The sequence below is a fragment of the Physeter macrocephalus genome, chromosome 7 (genome assembly GCF_002837175.3).
Source record: "Physeter macrocephalus isolate SW-GA chromosome 7, ASM283717v5, whole genome shotgun sequence".
In the NCBI taxonomy this organism is placed as follows: domain Eukaryota; kingdom Metazoa; phylum Chordata; class Mammalia; order Artiodactyla; family Physeteridae; genus Physeter; species Physeter macrocephalus.
In genome coordinates, this window is record NC_041220.1 from 68,083,132 (window position 1) to 68,101,292 (window position 18,161).

Genomic DNA, 18,161 nt, shown 5'->3' on the forward strand with positions numbered 1-18,161 from the left:
GGCAGCTCAAAACAGATACCACTCCTTTTACAAAGGGAACAAAGGGTGAAGGGTATGTGAAATTTGGGCAGTGGTCTAAAGGGAAACCGTGCACATGAAATTTGGGTTACCATGCCCCAAGTGTGTTTGCCACCCAAAACATAACACAATTACCTACTTTAACAGAGCTACTACCAACATTTACTAAAACCACATTAAAAATACACAGGATAATGAATGGTTTGAAAGAGTGCATTTGGAAGCAGAGAGAACCCAATTACACACCTTCCTGCAACAGAGTGCCTCAATCATACACAAAATAAACTTAAGCTGTTTACAATGTTTCCCAATTTTTTTTATTTTTCCCTCTACATTTAACTATTAAAAAAGTTTTTTATTAATAAATGGGCTCCTCTGTGGTTCATATACAATCATAAGTGAACTTTAAATTCCATTTTATACAAACATCTCAAAAAATATTGGGAGTGAAGTATGGTGAGAAATATTGCTCACATTGCTAATTAACATGCGTAGATGAAAGGAGGAAAATGTTTTGTTAGTGCATATACCTCCAGAGCAGAAAACCCACCCAAAACAAAAGATTTAAAATAAAACATACAGTAGCTGATTACAAAAAAAGGTAATGTCCACAAAATTAAGTTTTTCATGCTATTCTACTTTCCAGTACTATGTAATCAATTTGCATGGCTAGATGTTGAATGCTTGAGGTATATAAGAAGGGATACCTGCACATTGAGGAAAATCTGTCATCTTAAGGGTTGTTTCTTTGTTTATTTTGTTTATTCTGATATCTTGACATTTTTAAAAGAATATTTTATTTACATCAAACTTCACTCAACTACAATGACATTCCAATTATAATAGATGACAAACAACGCCTCTATCACTAGGCACTTTTAAAAGGGAGTTTAGGCTTTACAGAACCCTTCTGATGCAATCCCATGTATGACATTACATCAACCCACCTCCCTCGTCGCACTAAAATTACCCTTCAGGGGAAATATCATATTATGTAGCTTGATCAATTTACTGTGGAAGAAATTAGTATAAAATGACCAAAGGAAATGCATCATTTAAGACTAATAAAACAGCCTAGATGTCAGGTTTGAAAGAGGAGACAAATTGTATATATTTAAAACTAATTAAATAATTTAAATTTGACCTGTATTTTATATATTAGTGAAACACAAATATAGGCTATTTTCTTTTAAAATTTCATTCACATAATGGAAAGTTTCTTGTTTATTAAAAATATCACATTTTGAGACTAGAAACAGTAAAGTGCATGAAAAGTTTAAAATATAAATTTCAGAAAACTCTTATAGCAGCAAAAAAGCAGAATAAAGAAAAACTTAAAAACACAGACACAACCTTTTCCTGTTACTGTGCCATAATTAACATCAAGTAGCCAACCAATTTTTCCCCCATTAAACGGTATTTCAATCACTTCCTTGAGTCACAGATTTTCGACTGGCCCCTCCTGGGCGAAAAAAAGATTCCAACATATCTAAAGAGCATCAACAGTTGGGAATAAACCAGTAGCTTCTTAATTCAACCCTGACAGACAACGGAAACAAAGATTAAAAGCATATAATGGCCATTTGGCAACTAGAGTCAGGAAAAATGATCCAAGGTTTTCAACTACTCCCTGTTCTCTCTCCCAAATCCTTTCCCCTGTCACCTCAAAAAGCCGAAACCAACAGCCACTTGACCTACTCTGGGAAACACATGAAATATTTGTAGCTTTCTTCTTCTAAAACTTTGATCAGGGCCTTTTCATTCAGTAGTTATTTTTTAAACATTTGACCATAACAGCAAAAATGATACAGATCATATAATATCTGTTTTTTCCAGCACAACCAGGCAGAAAAGGGTGGATGGAAACAATAAAAAATGCTGGACACTAATTTTGTGGGCATCCTAAATAGACCAAATTCTATTTTCAAGATGTGTGGCAGTAGAAATTACCCGTTGTTTTCCTATAAAGAAACTGAAGAGACAGGCTTAGAATTAATACTTCTAGTAAGGTTATAACTAATAGGGGAACAAAATACAGAATGATTCCTTAAAAAAACAAAACAAACAAATAAAAAAAGCCAACCAGCACTTGCCCAACAAATGGCTGTGTGCTGTTAAATGCTTGATTTTGAAAGCATATTGTGCAATCACCTTTCGTTTCTCAGTTTTTCTCATTATGGCTAGTTTATGTACAGATCTAGCAAATTTAAGTGCTTTGCTAATGTGCAAATGACTGGGGAGCCAAAAATCAGTTTGTTATCATGGAAAACAGAAATTCAAGGCAGTTTCCTGCAAGGCGTGCCATCATTCAGTTTAAAATCTTATATTTATAGTTTTTAAAAACTGCCTTTCACAAAAATGAAAAATGGTTGGCTCACTTGAAACCATTCAAAAGAAAGTATTTGTTTTGGAAAAACAAACACCCTGTTGTTGGGCCTTGAATCGGTGATTTATCAATTATGAATGCTGACTCCTAATATAATATGAAGAAGGTTCAACTTAAAAACATGTTAAATTAAAAATTTGGAAAGAGAGTGATAATACTTTGGTTCCAGCCCTAGTGCCAAATGATACCAATATGCACAAAATTGTACAAAATCTTATAGCAAACACATAATGAAAGGAACCTGAAGAAGCAGCTTAAGGATGGCCATACTTCACTCCTACATACTTTGATTTACAACTGTACAGGTCCATAGTAACAGACCCCGTCTTTGCGGGGCAGTACTCCACTACCTCCGATTAGGCAAGTGAACACCATTGACAAGAGGCAGGAGTGGAGGGTGGAGTTCAAGTTGTGTTAACAGTGAGAAGTGGTCTGAAGGGATGTGAGGGTGTGGACACCCAGTGATGTTGTTCTCAACCAGCCATTGAGGATCTAAAGGCCCCAGGACACCAAGCACGTTCATATGAGTCTTGGAATAGAAAATGTAGTCAATCACGCCCTGAAAAGAGATTGGGAGTTGGGAAAAAAAGAAAAATATATGCTTAGATAAAAGAAAAACTTAAGATATATAAAAGAACAATTCATAATTTGTAAAAGCCAAATACCTGAGTAACCTGTATTTCTGGTACACCTGCTGTCTTCACAATGGGTCAAATAGAGCTCAAATCTTGAATGGGTATTACATGAAATAAAGGTGGCTGGACAGGGAAACACAGTACCCTAGTGGAATCATAAAGCCTTGCACATGTGCATAAGTGGTAAGCAAACTGAGAAGCTAAGCACACCAAATCATGTCTAGGCATCTTTAGAACTGGCTTGCTTGGGTCAGTGAAATCTAATTTATCAGTATAAACAATATGGAAACTGCACTGACTCTGTTACAATAAACAGAAAATCAGAATATTTATACAAACATATACAAAGTTAATGAAAAGTTATGACAAGAATAATTCTTTTAATGATAACTGGTATGATATTCAGTTATTTGTACATCAATCAAACACATCTGAATGAAGCCACTGTAAAGCATGTTTTCAGATTTGCTAATCCTAGTTCAGCTTTCCCAAATTTTATACATATATACAAAATACTGCACACATTTAATCATTCTAATCTGTTCTTAAGTTTAGAATATTCATTTTCACAAATCCTGGTGTACTATAAATTCTGGATTCCTTGCTGCATAACAGTACCTCAGCAAAAAACATTCAGTAAAGACCTATCTATGTATTCAGTTGTATCTCTCAGAGCTAGATGATTCGGTTTATCTGATCAGTAAGTTTCAAAACTAGTGTGCTTTTTTTTGCCCCAAGCTATGTATGCAAGAGTGTGAAGTCAGATTTCTTCCTTCCCACATTAAGAGAGTCTGAGCCCAAGTATGAAGCAAGAGTTCCACACCTGGAAATACCTATTCATAAATACTAAACACAGTGAGTTCTAGCTAATATTTTTAAATGGTATCACAGTGAAATGGGCTACTTTATTAAAAGAAAAAAAAAGAATTCAATGAAAAAAATTATACTGTGAAATTTCGGAAACAATTACCTTAGTTTGCTGATGTTGACATGACCAAGACCAAAACAACAAAACAGTGCTTTTGAGGGAGAGGGCCTTATTCAACATTAGATACTTTAACCTTACTTTACCACAGATTAAGGAACCTACGTGAACCCAGGGGAGTACTTTCTGCCATTAATGCTCCAAGTCCAAATTGTCAAGAAATATTAGCGCAATGTATCTTTATCCCTTCATTTTGGCTAATGCTTAGTTTTGCAGTGACATTTTAGGAAAAGGGTTGACAAGAGTTTCAGTGGTTTTACTTTCTTTTATGAGACCACCCTTTGCTTCAGCAAACACATTTAAAACATTTGTGTTTTAAACAAAACACAAACAAAACATTTTCAATTAGTTATGTTGAATAAAACCTCTTATATCTTATCACTTTATTATAAAGTATCATTATGCACATTAGCTACTAGAGTTAGAGAATCCTTTGCAAACATAGGCCCCAATAAAGATGTTAAACATTCCAGAAAGTAAGAACTGGAGATATCACGTGTAACTGTTTTCTTGTTTGAAACATCCAGAGTAAAAGCTCTTATCAAAATCCTTAGCAAGTTCATGTCTGAACTGGCCCAAGTATTTATACATATGTAGGTACACTTGTATACTGTATCATATTCACAAAGAAGGTTATAGACTAATGATTCTTAACCTTTTCTGATTCAAACTGTTTCTTTTTTAAAAGACCATAAAAAGGTGGGAAAAGTCTTTATATTAGTAAAGTCTATAGGTAAGTCTATAGAAGTGTATACGAGAAAAAAGTAAAAACAATGAAAATAGTTTATGAGGTAACATTATGCTAAGCTTTGTTTTGTAAAAGAATGTGAGAAAATTATACACTATAAGTTTCACAATGTGTAACAGAAAGATTGACTACTTGACATAATAGGAAAACTGTCCTTCCCCTTTTCATTAAATGGTTCAGACACACCCTTGGATTGGCGCGGGGCAGGAGTGGGGGCAGATGATGGTGAAAGCAGTGGCAAGTTTGAATTAGGCTGTTTATTCAACTTATCTGATGTTATGAACTGAATGTATGTGTTCCCCCCAAATTCCTATGTTGAAATCCTAACCCCTAACCTGATAGTATAAGGGAGTGGGGCTTTTGGCAGGTGATTAGGTCATAAAGATGGAACCCTCATGAATGGGATTAGTGCTCTATAAAAAGAGACCCCAGAGAGCTCTCGCTCCGCCATGTGAGGATGCAATGAGAAAACAGCTGTCTGCAACCCAGAAGAGGACCCTCATTAGAACCTGACCATGCTGGCACCTGATCTTACACTTCAAGCCTCCAGAACTGTGAGAAATACATTTCTGTTGTTTTATAAGCCACACAGTTTATGGTTGGTATTCTGTTATGGCAACCTAAACTCACTAAGATACCTTGTCTACAAGTAATTCTCCTAACTGCTTACCCTTCAAGTCATTCCAAATCAGTTCTAGATTAAATGACTCTGAGTTCTAAATACCACTTTTCTACATTTCTAATTTATTCGAGAACCAAGAAAGTAAAATAAATGCTAAGCCAAGTAAACAAAATTTAACAGTCCTCCATTGATGCAATGGCAGAATACTATACTTGGATCTGTATTTAATGCTAATCACATGACATTTTTACATTTGATGTTACCTATCCTTTTTTACCAACTGGCTTCAATACTCGCACAGCACTAATTACATAAAATGCTTTGTATGAAATTGTAAAGTTTATTGTCTGCTACTTGGACCAAAAGCTTAATTCTCTCTAGTCAGGTATGCCCTTAATTTGTTCTCTGATCATCCTTCTTTTCCATCCCATTCCACCCGCCCATCCATCTACCCAGCCAGCCAGCATATTTATCCTCCCCATTCATGCCTCTCTCGCACGGATTTATAGTTCTGCCCTTTCTCATCCTATCCTACATATGCAAACATCAAACACTCTCTGAGCCATGCACTTTTGGTTCTTTAACTGTACTTCTTTAGACAATATAAATGGTTCTATAAGATTCTTTTTTTAAAAAAAATTTATTTATTTGTTTTTATTTTTGGCTGTGTTGGGTCTTCATTGCTGCGTGTGGGCTTTCTCTAGTTGTGGTGAGCGGGGGCTACTCTTCGTTGCGGTGTGCCGGCTTCTCATTGTGGTGGCTTCTCTTGTTGCGGAGCATGGGCTCTAGGCATGCGGGCTTCAGTAGTTGTGGCATGTAGGCTCAGTAGTTGTGGCTCGCGGGCTCTAGAGCACAGGCTCAGTAGCTGTGGCACACGGGCTTAGTTGCTCTGCTGCATGTGGGATCTCCCCGGACCAGGGCTCGAACCCGTGTCCCCTGCATTGGCAGGCGGATTCTTAACCACTGCGCCATCAGGGAAGCCCAATAAGAATCTTTTATTCGCTTATTAATACATGTAAGTTCTTTTGAAGAAACATCAACAGAAGATTTGAAAACAACTCAGATGATCGAGCAAGATGGCTTAGATTAATATTCTAAACCTTATTTCCCTAATTTTTACTTTGTGGATAAGGTAAAAGTAACCTTTATAAAAGCCTAGTTAAGGTAGAAATGATTTGGTCTTTTTACCTATACACAAACCAAAAGAACAATAAGAGTTGTAGAATTACTGAACACTTATTTTAAGGAACTTTATTTTAGGTTTTCTGGGTTGTGCTGTGCTGGCAGAGCTGTATTATATACCACTGTATAGGATTTAACCTACAGTAATCTGTGTATCATTAAGTCCCGAGGTTTTCCTTTAAGCTTACACAAGAAGCCGTGGTGTGATAGAGTCAGCTAGTACTTGCTTTCTTAGCACTTCATGCCAACTCTGTGTTCAATGGTATGACGTTGGGAGCTTGAAATCTACTACAGTGGGAGTACATGTACCACAGAAATCAGCAAACACTACAAATTTGGGCTTTTTATTCCTCAGAAAGCTGATTATTAAATATTTACCAGCACATTACTGCATATGAGTGATCTGAACAAAATCAATTATCTCTGAATAGTATTTTCTACTCTAACAGCAAAAATACTAAAATTAGATTCAACTTCTAAACAATTCTTTTCCACTTCTTGATTACAAAAACCGACCAATAACATAAGCACACAAATTTCCTTTCTTCTTCCTCCTATTTGTTTCTTGGAAAGGGGCTAACAAGCACTGAAAATGGAAAAAGGTTATCGGAGATGTGTAAGAGCCCAATTCATAAATTTCCTTTGGTATTTTATTAAATTCCCCATCTAGGATTCTTACTCCTAACCACTTTCTAACATTTGCATTTTTTCAGGATAGTATAAGACTTTAGGATAGATGCCTGAAATGCCAGGAAGTCAAACAAAGGTACAACAGAAGAGCTACAGGCAGACAGAGTGATTAGAAAACTGGCAAAGGGAAAAGGACTGACTACAGAAAATCACTACCAATCAATGTTTCAAAAGAACAACTGGTGGGGCTTCCCTGGTGGCGCAGTGGTTGCGCGTCCGCCTGCCGATGCGGGGGAACCGGGTTCGCGCCCCGGTCTGGGAGGATCCCGCATGCCGCGGAGCGGCTGGGCCCGTGGGCCATGGCCGCTGGGCCTGCGTGTCCGGAGCCTGTGCTCCGCGACGAGAGAGGCCACAACAGAGGGAGGCCCGCATACCACCAAAAAAAAAAAAAAAAAAAAAAAAAAGAACAACTGGTTTTGTACAACTGGCCCTCTAATTTTTTTTCTTATTTTGCAAAAAAAAAAAATCTTTCTTGTTCTTTCACTAAGCTGGAATGGTCTACTGCCTGGGCATTGATTAGTATGACAACATGGATATAAAACAGACCCTAAGCACAACTTTCTCTAACCCATCTCACAAAGAAACCTAGAAAATTTAAAGATAAATAAGATATCAATGGAAAGTACTAAGAAAATTCTGAGGGAATACTCTACAAATTCATTCAAGGTGAATGTAGCTATATCAGGTTGCTTATTATTAGGATCCTTACTGAAAGTTAGGGATGGTATGGACAAGTGAAGATTAACTATATTAATAAATATAAAGTGCTTTTGAACAGTGCCTGGCACACACATAGTAAAGTATTTTGGAATTTTTTGCTATTATCATGGTTATTTGAAATTTGAACAAATAAGGGTTCAAAGAGAATTCTCAAGTCAACAATAACCACCACAAAACCTAAGAAACCTCCTTACATTACGTGCACACTTAGCCAAGACATTTTGAGAATGTAAAAAATTCTGAAGATTATACTATTAAGCATAAATAACACATATCTTTCTTGTCACATGTTTGTATTTGACATAATTTCTATGCCAACCCAGAGGCTGTCACTCACTTTGAAATCAAAGGTGTAATTGGTGTAAGGCATCAAGTTATTTTCATAGGCGCTCTTCAGTTGGAAGCCATGTGTGATTCTCCCTTCTGAGCTTCCATTCTTTCCATTGCAGCTGAAGTTCATAAGACACTCATTGTACCTTAGTTCCTTGAAGTCTTTATGGTTGTCAGCTACTCCTCCATTGCTTAAATATTCCACGACACCTAGTAGAATAAAGAAGGAAGAAACACTATCATTTAGCATTTAGATCTTACAGAAGACTTCATGGCCAAAAATCTGTTGCCAGGTGCATGCACCAAGTTCAGAGTGGTTTTATCACACTGAATATTTACTTTTACATATGAAACTGCCTTTTTGTTGTTGATGCTAAAAAAAATCAAATATCAGCAATTTCATATGGTTCCATCAAACTGAGGTGTATTTGCCTACTCCAGAGCAAAATATCCTGATCACCCAGAAAGATCTTCAGTTTTCTTAATGGTTCTTCAAGCTGAAGATGATTCCCAGGGTCTAGGATGGCATTCACCAGGAGGGTCTTGACCCTAAATATTTTTAGAATGTTATTGCAAAGCACTATCTCTTTAGCATTTCACCATTCTATGCAGTCAATCAACAACTTCTGGAATATGTAAAATATAGCATACATAATTAAAAAATTTTAAATCATTGACAGTAAAAATAGATTTTGCAACTTCAACACTGCAATGTCTAGCTTCAGCTAGGCAACATCATACTTTGTTTTGAGCTACAGTGACACTAAACAGTACATTACATGTTGGAGGTATACCACTTGGTCAAAAATATTAGATGTGTCTAAAAAGCTGAAGAGAGTAGAGGCATTCAAAAAAAGTTCACCACTTCCACTGAATAAGTAAACATGAAAAAAATACCACAACCCCTCTTATGATGATGAAGATTACTGAAGTTTGTCAGTCATCTCTTTCTATTTGTGATCAGGAATGACAGCAACATATATAATGAATAAATGATGAGCGCAACATCAGTATGTGAATAGCTGAAAAGGAGCTATCATTTATCTAGCAGTTACTACATGCCAGGCACTGTTGTAAGTGCCTTACATACTTAAACCTTACAAACAACTCTATGAAGTGGATAAAATGATTATCCCTTTATTTAAAAATGAGGAACTTAGCCATAGATTGCATAGCTCCTACGTGGCAGAACCAGGATCCAGCCCTGACAGTCTGGCTTGAATCAACTCAGCATGCTGTGATGCCAAATGATAGCTCATTGGCTTAACCAAATCAAATGAGATGGGTGAAACCTGTGCTTGAGAGCAATTTACTCAAAAAAAAAGAAAAGGATTAAAAAAGGAGGACATGGTTAAGGTGTCAATGGGCCTAGGGGCTGAATACAAACATTTGTGAAAGGATGATTTCGGCATTTATTTGCTAAGGAGAAAAAGTAAAGGTGTTTTCTAGATTTGAGACTTTTATTATTACAATTGTAGGCATTTGGGTTATGTTATATTTATTCTTGAGTGGTTATTTTAAACAATTTAAAGTAGCTTATTGAAAATATACAAAATTTTGAATATGCCTCAGTAATAGCAAAACTGTGATACTATAATGTTTTACATTTGAATTTTAATATCTAAGTGCAGAACTGATTTTTTACAAAGATCTAAAATAATTTAAGTTAGGACATAAAGTAGTTAAGTGGAGCTCAAGAAGTAATGTGAAATCCTAAGATAATTTTGATTACTCTTCTGCAACTAATATCAGAATTCAAGCATCATTTAATGAATTCACTTAAAGGTTGCCAACATTATTAAACTAGATAGCTACCTGTGCTGAATATTTTCTGGTTGCTTCTTCAGGTCACCCTTCTCCACTGCATTTTGTGTGGCAGGAGGCTGACCTTTACTTGCATCAACTGCAAACCCCTCCCCGTTCTAGTTTCTAGTTGGATTTGGTCAATGGACAGCAGTGGCGAGAGATCAGAGGACAGTAGCAGAGTGAGGCGGGGATATATATTCCCCTGGCTTGTCAGTTTGCAAGGGATTGATCGCATCCCAATTCAAATCCATCGCTCCTATTACATGGCCCTCTCCTCGTAACTATTTTTTCCAAGTTCTGATAACAGCTCCCACCACTTTTCCCCCTTAGGTGTACAGGTGGTGAAGGGTCCCTATCTCCCCTAGTGGCAGGGTACTGCATCACTCATTGTTTTGGGTCCCTAACCCTGCACACGTCTTTGGAAATAGCTTAACTAAATAAACTCTCCTCAATTAGTCCATGTCCCATCCCTGGGATTCTTACTGATACACTCTCTAATTCAGAAGAGAAAGTCTCTACTCAAAAGTTAAGAGCTAACTGACCTTTCAACTAGAAGTAAAAACAAAACTGAAAGCGAAGAGGAAATGATGTTATAAATACCTGAATCTGGCAATGAGTTAAGATCTGCACATAGCACCAGCGGGATGGAATTAGGATCTGCAGTTGGGCTGCCAGGCCTACTTGAGGCTTTCTCCAGAATGTTTTTAACCTCTGAGACAAACATCATGGTCTGAATGAGTTTCACATCAGAATACTCTGGGTCCCAATGCATGTGGGCATTTGCCACTATAAGCAGCTGTTTGTCTGCAGCATGAATAGGCTTCATACCTAAATTTAAGCATTAGGGAAACAAAGGTTAAGATTATACTTTATGTATCAAAAAAGCAGTATCTTAAGGTTTTCTCCCCCAAACCCATAACCACTTCTTTATTCTTTTCCATTCATTTATATTTTCCCCTTTATCTCATAAAGTAGTTCTTAGAAGCTAAAGTGCTGAGATTCTGGTAATCCCAACATGGGGGTCGACAAACTGCAGCCCATGGGCTAAGTCTGGCCAACCACCTGTTTTTGTAAAACCTGCATGAGCTAAGGCTGGTTTTACATTTTTAAAGATTCTACCAAACATTTTTTAGAAGATTATGATAGAGGCCATATGTGGCCCACAGAGCCTAAACTATTAACAACCAGGCCCTTTACAGAAAAAGTTTGCCAACTCCTGCTCTCTACCCAAGTTAGGAACTATACTATGATGTAACCAACATTTGGTTATAGTACCTTGATTTGCTGAGCTTAGTGTAAACAAGCAGTTTAAATATCTCTGTCATTTAAATATCACAGTAACCTAGTGAGGTAGGTTTTCAGTTGTTTGAATCACCTAAACCTTAATTTAAGTTCTTCCTACTGCCCAGTACTTATTCACCTTGCATTTCCTGAGCACATCAGTGACAGTGTCAGCAGTAAAAGGCAGTAACATTATATTAACCTATACAAAATAAAATAAGGCAGTGAATTTGCTATGAATCTGCTACCAAACAAATTCATACAACACATCTAAAAGAAGTAATTTAAAAGTTGAGAATTAGGGAGTAGTGTGCTCTCAAAGTCTGGACATGGGTTTCAGACTTGGCTTTATTACTAATTACTAACCTTTATTTCTAACCACTTAGCCATTCTGGTGTTCAGTTGAATACCTCATTTGGACACTGAGGTATGCAACTATAAAATCTCTAAGGTTATTTTTTCCCCTAAAATACTGTTTTATAATTCTGTCAAAATAAATATTAACATGGTGGATGAGGATAACACATTAAAAAACTTGCCCTTTCAAAGAGGCCATAAGGGGCTTCCGTGGTGGCGCAGTGGTTGCGCGTCCGCCTGCCGATGCAGGGGAACCGGGTTCGCACCCCGGTATGGGAGGATCCCACATGCCGCGGAGCGGCTGGGCCCGTGAGCCATGGCCGCTGAGCCTGCGCGTCCGGAGCCTGAAGGCCCGCATACCACAAAAAAAAAAAAAAAAAAAAAAAAAAAAAAAAAGAGGCCATAAGCACCTCTGAAGGGGCAAACTGTGAAAAATCAACTCAGTTAACATGTACTGACAGAGGAAAAAAAGTGTCCATAAAGTTTTTAAGGCTCAAAACTCAATATGCATGGTACGATGCCATTTAAATAAAACTATACACATATATGTTAGTAATGTGTAAAGAATGAGTAAGAGTTACTCCGAGAGGGAATGAATAAGATGAAGGGACTCTCACGTTTTACTCTATATCCTTTTGTACTGTCGGAATATTAGATACATACAAAATTAATTTTTCTATAGAATTTCTATAAGTATCTCTTAACATTTTCCATTAAAAATATAAACTCTGCAGAAAGACCTGATTTTCTTAGTCTACTATTTTGGTAAAGTTTCCATCTTACCAAGCTATAAGTAACTTTAATGTTGAGTTAACAAATAACTGAAGTATCTTTCATATGTGACAGAAATGGTCATTTTTAAAGCAATCTGATCATTCTCTAAGCTCTCTTCTTTTCCTAGGAGTTTTACAGTGTCACTTTTGGCTGTAGATTAAATGTTCACTATACTAAATATTAAAAACTTGCCCCTTCAAAAAGGCCATAAGCACCTTCTATAATATTAAATTACTCTTCCAGGAGTATAAGAGAGAGGTATTTCAGAATGTGAAAGTTTTAACTATATAATTTGTAATTACTCTTCTGCAAATTAAAAGGAGAGTAAAACTCTAAAAGAATTCAATGTTCGCATTACCAGAAAAAAAGGTACCAAACTTTTGAGAAGAACGAGACTGAAAAGGACATAAAAGTCAGTAAAAATGGAGAGGCTAAAAAAGAAGAAGGAATTTAAAATCTCACATCAAAGACTGATTGTCTTTGATGATGGATAAACTGAAGAACAGTGAGAAAAGGAGGTTTCACAGATATGCATGGTCTGAATAATTCAATCAGTACTTAAGGCAAAAATCTTTTTCTTCTACAGGTAGTAAGTAAAGAAAAAAAATTTTAAATAAAAGCCCTGATGTGGTCTTGACCCCTTCTCCTTGCTCTTACCTAAAATATAGTTAAGTAAACAATGAAATGCTGAAAGGCAGGCAGTAGAGAGGGGGAAAAAAGGTCTGGATATGCAAAGTACATAATGAGTTTCTTACTTTGAAGGAAGCTATAAATATCTAAAGTGGAAAACAAAAGTAGCAGGTAGATAAGAGATGCCTCTCTTACCCTGACAATGACTGAGATATAACAAAGAAATTAGAGAAAATGTGCCAAGTACTTAACCTTAAAGACAGAAGATTTCAGTCAAGAAGCTAAAAATATGGCTAAAAGCAGAACCAAATCATCATAATTTCCAAATTCAGCTTAAAACTATTCTTATTTCAAATAATCTTTTGGAATTAATGGCATAGTAAAGACTTTCCTCTTTACAGATTACCTGGCAAGTAATATTCCAAGATATAGATGATGCTTTACACAATTAGTGCTATTTTCCAGCCTGTCTCCCTTAACTTTCCTCAAAAGACAAGACAATAGGGCTTCCCTGGTGGCGCAGTGGTTGAGAGCCCGCCTGCCGATGCAGGCCATGCGGGTTCGTGCCCCGGTCCGGGAGGATCCCACATGCCGCGGAGCGGCTGGGCCCGTGAGCCATGGCCTCTGAGCCTGTGCTCCGCAACGGCAATGGGAGAGGCCACAACAGTGAGAGGCCCGTGTACCAGAAAAAAAAAAAAAAAAAAAAAAAAGACAAGAAAATAACTGCAATAAATATCAGCAAGACTCGTTGCACTTGAGATGGTGTTTATTTTTTGTAAGAATATATATATATTTTTTGTAAGAATATTTTAAACTGCACTCACCTGCTCCAAATAGTTCTTTGTGGACCTCTAATACCACAGCGACACCAATATTATCTTTTGTCATCACTCTGTTCAGCATAGCTTCGGATCCATCTGAATTAGCCATTGCCACTTGGTTAAATTCCACTGTATGCTTCTGCACCAATGTAAATCTAAAAGGTACAATGCATTAGTATTATGATATTAGATACTTGGACTATCATGCTAAAGCCATTAAATGAAGGGAGCACAAGATATAGATGGTGCTCATTGTCTCCCTAGTCACTTTCTAGCTGCAAGGGGCCTTGTGATATAGTTCTGGCCAATGAGAGGAAAAAGGTCTGATTACTGTAGAAACTTTCTTGGAAGTGCCACCTAGCAAAGATGGTGTGTGTGCATGTATGTGTATGTGTGTATTCCTTTACCCTTTTATATCTCTGCCCCTGTGGTGAGAAACCGGAGGGTAAAAGACAGCCCACTCTGAATGGAGAAGCAGCTGAACCAGTTGTGGACTGCCATTTTTGGACTTCTTGTGTGAGAAAATTACTCTCCTCCTACTCCTTTAAGCTACTGCTGGGATTTTCTGGTATTCAAAGGTGAACACATCCTTAACTAAGTCAGCAGATTAATAAGAAAGAACAGCAAGAGGGAGGGGATATGGGGATATATGTATACGTATAGCTGATTCACTGTGTTACACAGCAGAAACTAACACAACAATGTAAAGCAATTATACTACAATAAAGATGTTTAAAAAAAAAAAGAAAGAACAGAATAAAATCTACCTACCCTGTTTGCAGTTTTATTCTCACCACATCAAGAAATCTGTCAAGAATTATACAGCAGCAACTAACACACCATTGTAAAGCAATTATACTACAATAAAGATGTTTAAAAAAAAAAAGAAAGAACAGAATAAAATCTACCTACCCTGTTTGCAGTTTTATTCTCACCACATCAAGAAATCTGTCAAGAAAATGCAGGGACACACCCTTATCTCAGCTAAGTCGAAGCCGATTTTTCCATCTGGCTTTTACTAGAAAGCTGGAATTAGGTGAATGTAAGTGAACAGAAAGAAAGATTCTATAAGATGAGGAATGGCTCTCCCTGTGATTACAGCTTCTGCACTAATATTTCCTTTCCTTAGTGCCAAAGTAGGTATTGTAGCATTGTAGGATTTAATAGAATTGAGTCTAGCACTGTCATTTAATAGCAGTATGACTTTGGTCAAGCCATTTAACCTCTGTCAGCCTAGTTTTATTAAGTTTGTGAAGTATTTATAAACAACCAAAACCTACTAAATATACTGTCTACCTTTCACTAGGTTTTAAGTGGAGAAAAGACATCTTTGCTCTTATAAAAGGTCCCCACACCATCTTCCTCCTAGCTTTGAAAGAGAAGCCTGCACACATTCCTTCAAAAATACTGACTAACATCTTACTGTGTTGCAGGGCACTGCTAGATGAAATAATACTCCTCTCCTTGCTCCAATTCTGAATGTCTCAGATGCGCTAAGAAGAATAAAAGGTCGGGTCATGTGCCTACTCCTAAGCCAGAGTGATTAAAGGCAGTGTAGTTTCCACCCTCTACCTTAAAGAGGGGATATTTAAACTGAAACATGAAGGATGAGGAACTACCAAGGTGAAGAATGGAATCAAGAGCCTTCCAGATAGAGGAAGAAGTGAGAGGTCCTGGGTCAGCAAACAACTTGGTATGTTTATAGGTTAGAAAGGAATGGAAGGGTAGAAATGGTGTTGGAGATTAAGAGGAAGAAGACTGAATAGGTTCTAAGCAAGGATATATTATTATTTGATTTATATTTTTTAAGATCACTGCAGCTGCATTGTAGAGAATGAATTACAGGAGTCAAAGTTCAGGAATTATGAGAACAATTAGAAAGTTTCTGAGGTTGTTTGGATGACAGATGATGGTGGCTTAGGCTAAGGCAAGAGAAATAAAGAGAAGTAGGCAGATTCAAAATAAGTTCTACAGATATAATTGATCATCCTCCATATCAGACTTTTAAAAATGTCTTTAAGCAGTGGAATACCTTTTTCAAACAATTTCTGGTAAGATTCTTATATATAAAACAGATGAAAGCAGTATTATGTTTAAATAAATCAATCACTGAAAATGATGAATCTTTTGATGATTATAAAAATTTGAAATCAGAGGGTATAGATAATTATAGTCATATCAGTCTCAGTACCCAGTTTATTTCTCTATTCTGTTTTGGTTATACAGTATTAATAATAAAAATCCTGATTCACACAGACACACAGATACAAGTGGTAAATAACTGACTTTGAACTCAGAAAAAGCAAGCAGGCAAAAACTCAATTCAGAGGTCTGCAACAAGTCAACTAAGCAGCGTATCAGGAACATGTTATCCATATCCAAAGTGTTAAAATTTGATATTTGAAACATCTGAGTGAACATGTTATTTTTAAATTACAGTTTAATTATTTGTATTTAATTTTTGAAATATCTTGTAAATATTAACTCTTAAGGCTTATTTATAGGAACCTAGGGTTCTGTAGGAAAGTCTGAAAATACTATTTAATAGTTATATTATTAATATTGGAATATTTTTCTTCTCCCAAAGTCAGGCAATTATTTGGTAGGGGTTCTAATAATTAGATATTCTTCCCCCCCATATCTAATATCTAATTATTAGAACTAATATATCTAATTAGAATTGTCTAATTATTAGAGAATATCTAATTATTAGAACTGTCTTCCCTAACTAAAATTTGTTTCCCTGTATCTTTCTTCCATCAAAACTAGATTTACATCATTTCTTTACAGGAATACAGAATTTCTTTTCCATCTGACACTACTTTAAATATCATCCCCAAGTCTTCTCCAGAAAAGAAATCATCAATTCTTTATATGATATATAGTGTAAAACAGTTGTTCATTTGAAAAACTCAAGTTCACCCAAAGGTGCAGTACCTAGAACTGGGCAAAAATGAACTACTGCCTTCCTCATTTTGGACTGTATTTTTGTTAATAAAGACTGAAATTGCACTTGGAGACAGCCATGTTATTTATAAGCCAAATAAATACTAATATATATCTAAAACTTTTTGGTTCTTTTAGCTCTTAAACCAGGTCTCTTCAGTTCTGCATTTATAGATGCTTAAAAACAAGCAAGTGAAAAAATGATTTTATTAAGTTACATATGTTTATTATAGAGATTTGGGAATGAGTTAAAAATATAAAGAAAATTTCAAGTCACTTGCAATCTAAGACCCCCATCAACAAGTCAATATATTTCCCAGACTTTTCTCCATGCATGTGCACACAAACATTTTTTATACAATTAGAAATAATACTCTAGGTCTATATTAATGAACATTCTACCATGGATGCTTCCCTATAAAATACTATATGTTTCAAAAATCAATTTTTATGATTGCATTATAGTCCACTATACAGATTCACCATAATTGAACTATTCTGTGTTGGACATTTACTTCTGATATGAGCTATTATAACTAATGCCGTTAGTTACAGTAATTAACATTTAGTTTAGTAATGAACTTTTTTGCATATAAATATTCTTCTGTGCTCTCAAATAATTTTACCTCTTCCTCTTTCTTTTCCTTTAATAATCTAAGAGTAGCAGACTTTATTTCTGTTGAGTATCATTTCATGAGCTTCTGCCCACTAGTTCATCCATTCAGATATTAAGGGTACTTGGAAACTACATTCTGTTTTTCCAAAAGATTAAATATCCCTGCCAGCTTTTCAGTTTTTATAAATCTTATATGTACACATATGTCTTCTCTTAAATAATCAAAATTCTCAATAGGACAGTACAAATAATAATAATAAAAAAATAAGGGGTCCGTTATTGAGGATCTACTTTGTATCAAGACCTGTGATAGGTACTTCATACATATTAGTCTTAAAATTTGTTAAAACTTTGCAAAGGGGTGGACATGAAGAGATGCTTCCCAGATTCCTCATCAATCCTTCAAGAACTGCTCCAGGGCTTCCCTGGTGGCACAGTGGTTGAGGGTCCGCCTGCCGATGCAGGGGACGCGGGTTTGTGCCCCGGTCCTGGAGGATCCCGCATGCCGCAGAGTGGCTAGGCCCGTGAGCCATGGCCGCTGAGCCTGCGTGTCCGGAGCCTGCGCTCCGCAACGGGAGAAGCCACAACAGTGAGAGGCCCACGTACCGCAAAAA

The 18,161-nt window shown here is 36.4% G+C and overlaps 1 protein-coding gene across 5 annotated transcripts in view; it reads right to left on the reverse strand.

The window, feature by feature from the left end:
* Positions 1 to 1,200: 1,200 nt before the first annotated feature.
* The window catches only part of CNOT6L (CCR4-NOT transcription complex subunit 6 like), a 112,613-nt gene continuing 95,652 nt past the window's right edge, over positions 1,201 to 18,161 (reverse strand). For all 5 annotated transcript variants that reach the window (XM_055086045.1, XM_055086042.1, XM_055086044.1 and 2 more), the window contains 4 exons: positions 13,989 to 14,140; positions 10,723 to 10,950; positions 8,324 to 8,526; positions 1,201 to 2,963 (listed from right to left, as the gene is read on the reverse strand). In XM_055086045.1, coding sequence (XP_054942020.1) covers positions 2,751 to 2,963; positions 8,324 to 8,526; positions 10,723 to 10,950; positions 13,989 to 14,140 — 796 coding nt within the window. In that variant the 3' untranslated portion in view covers positions 1,201 to 2,750. The remainder of the gene's footprint in view (positions 2,964 to 8,323; positions 8,527 to 10,722; positions 10,951 to 13,988; positions 14,141 to 18,161) is intronic.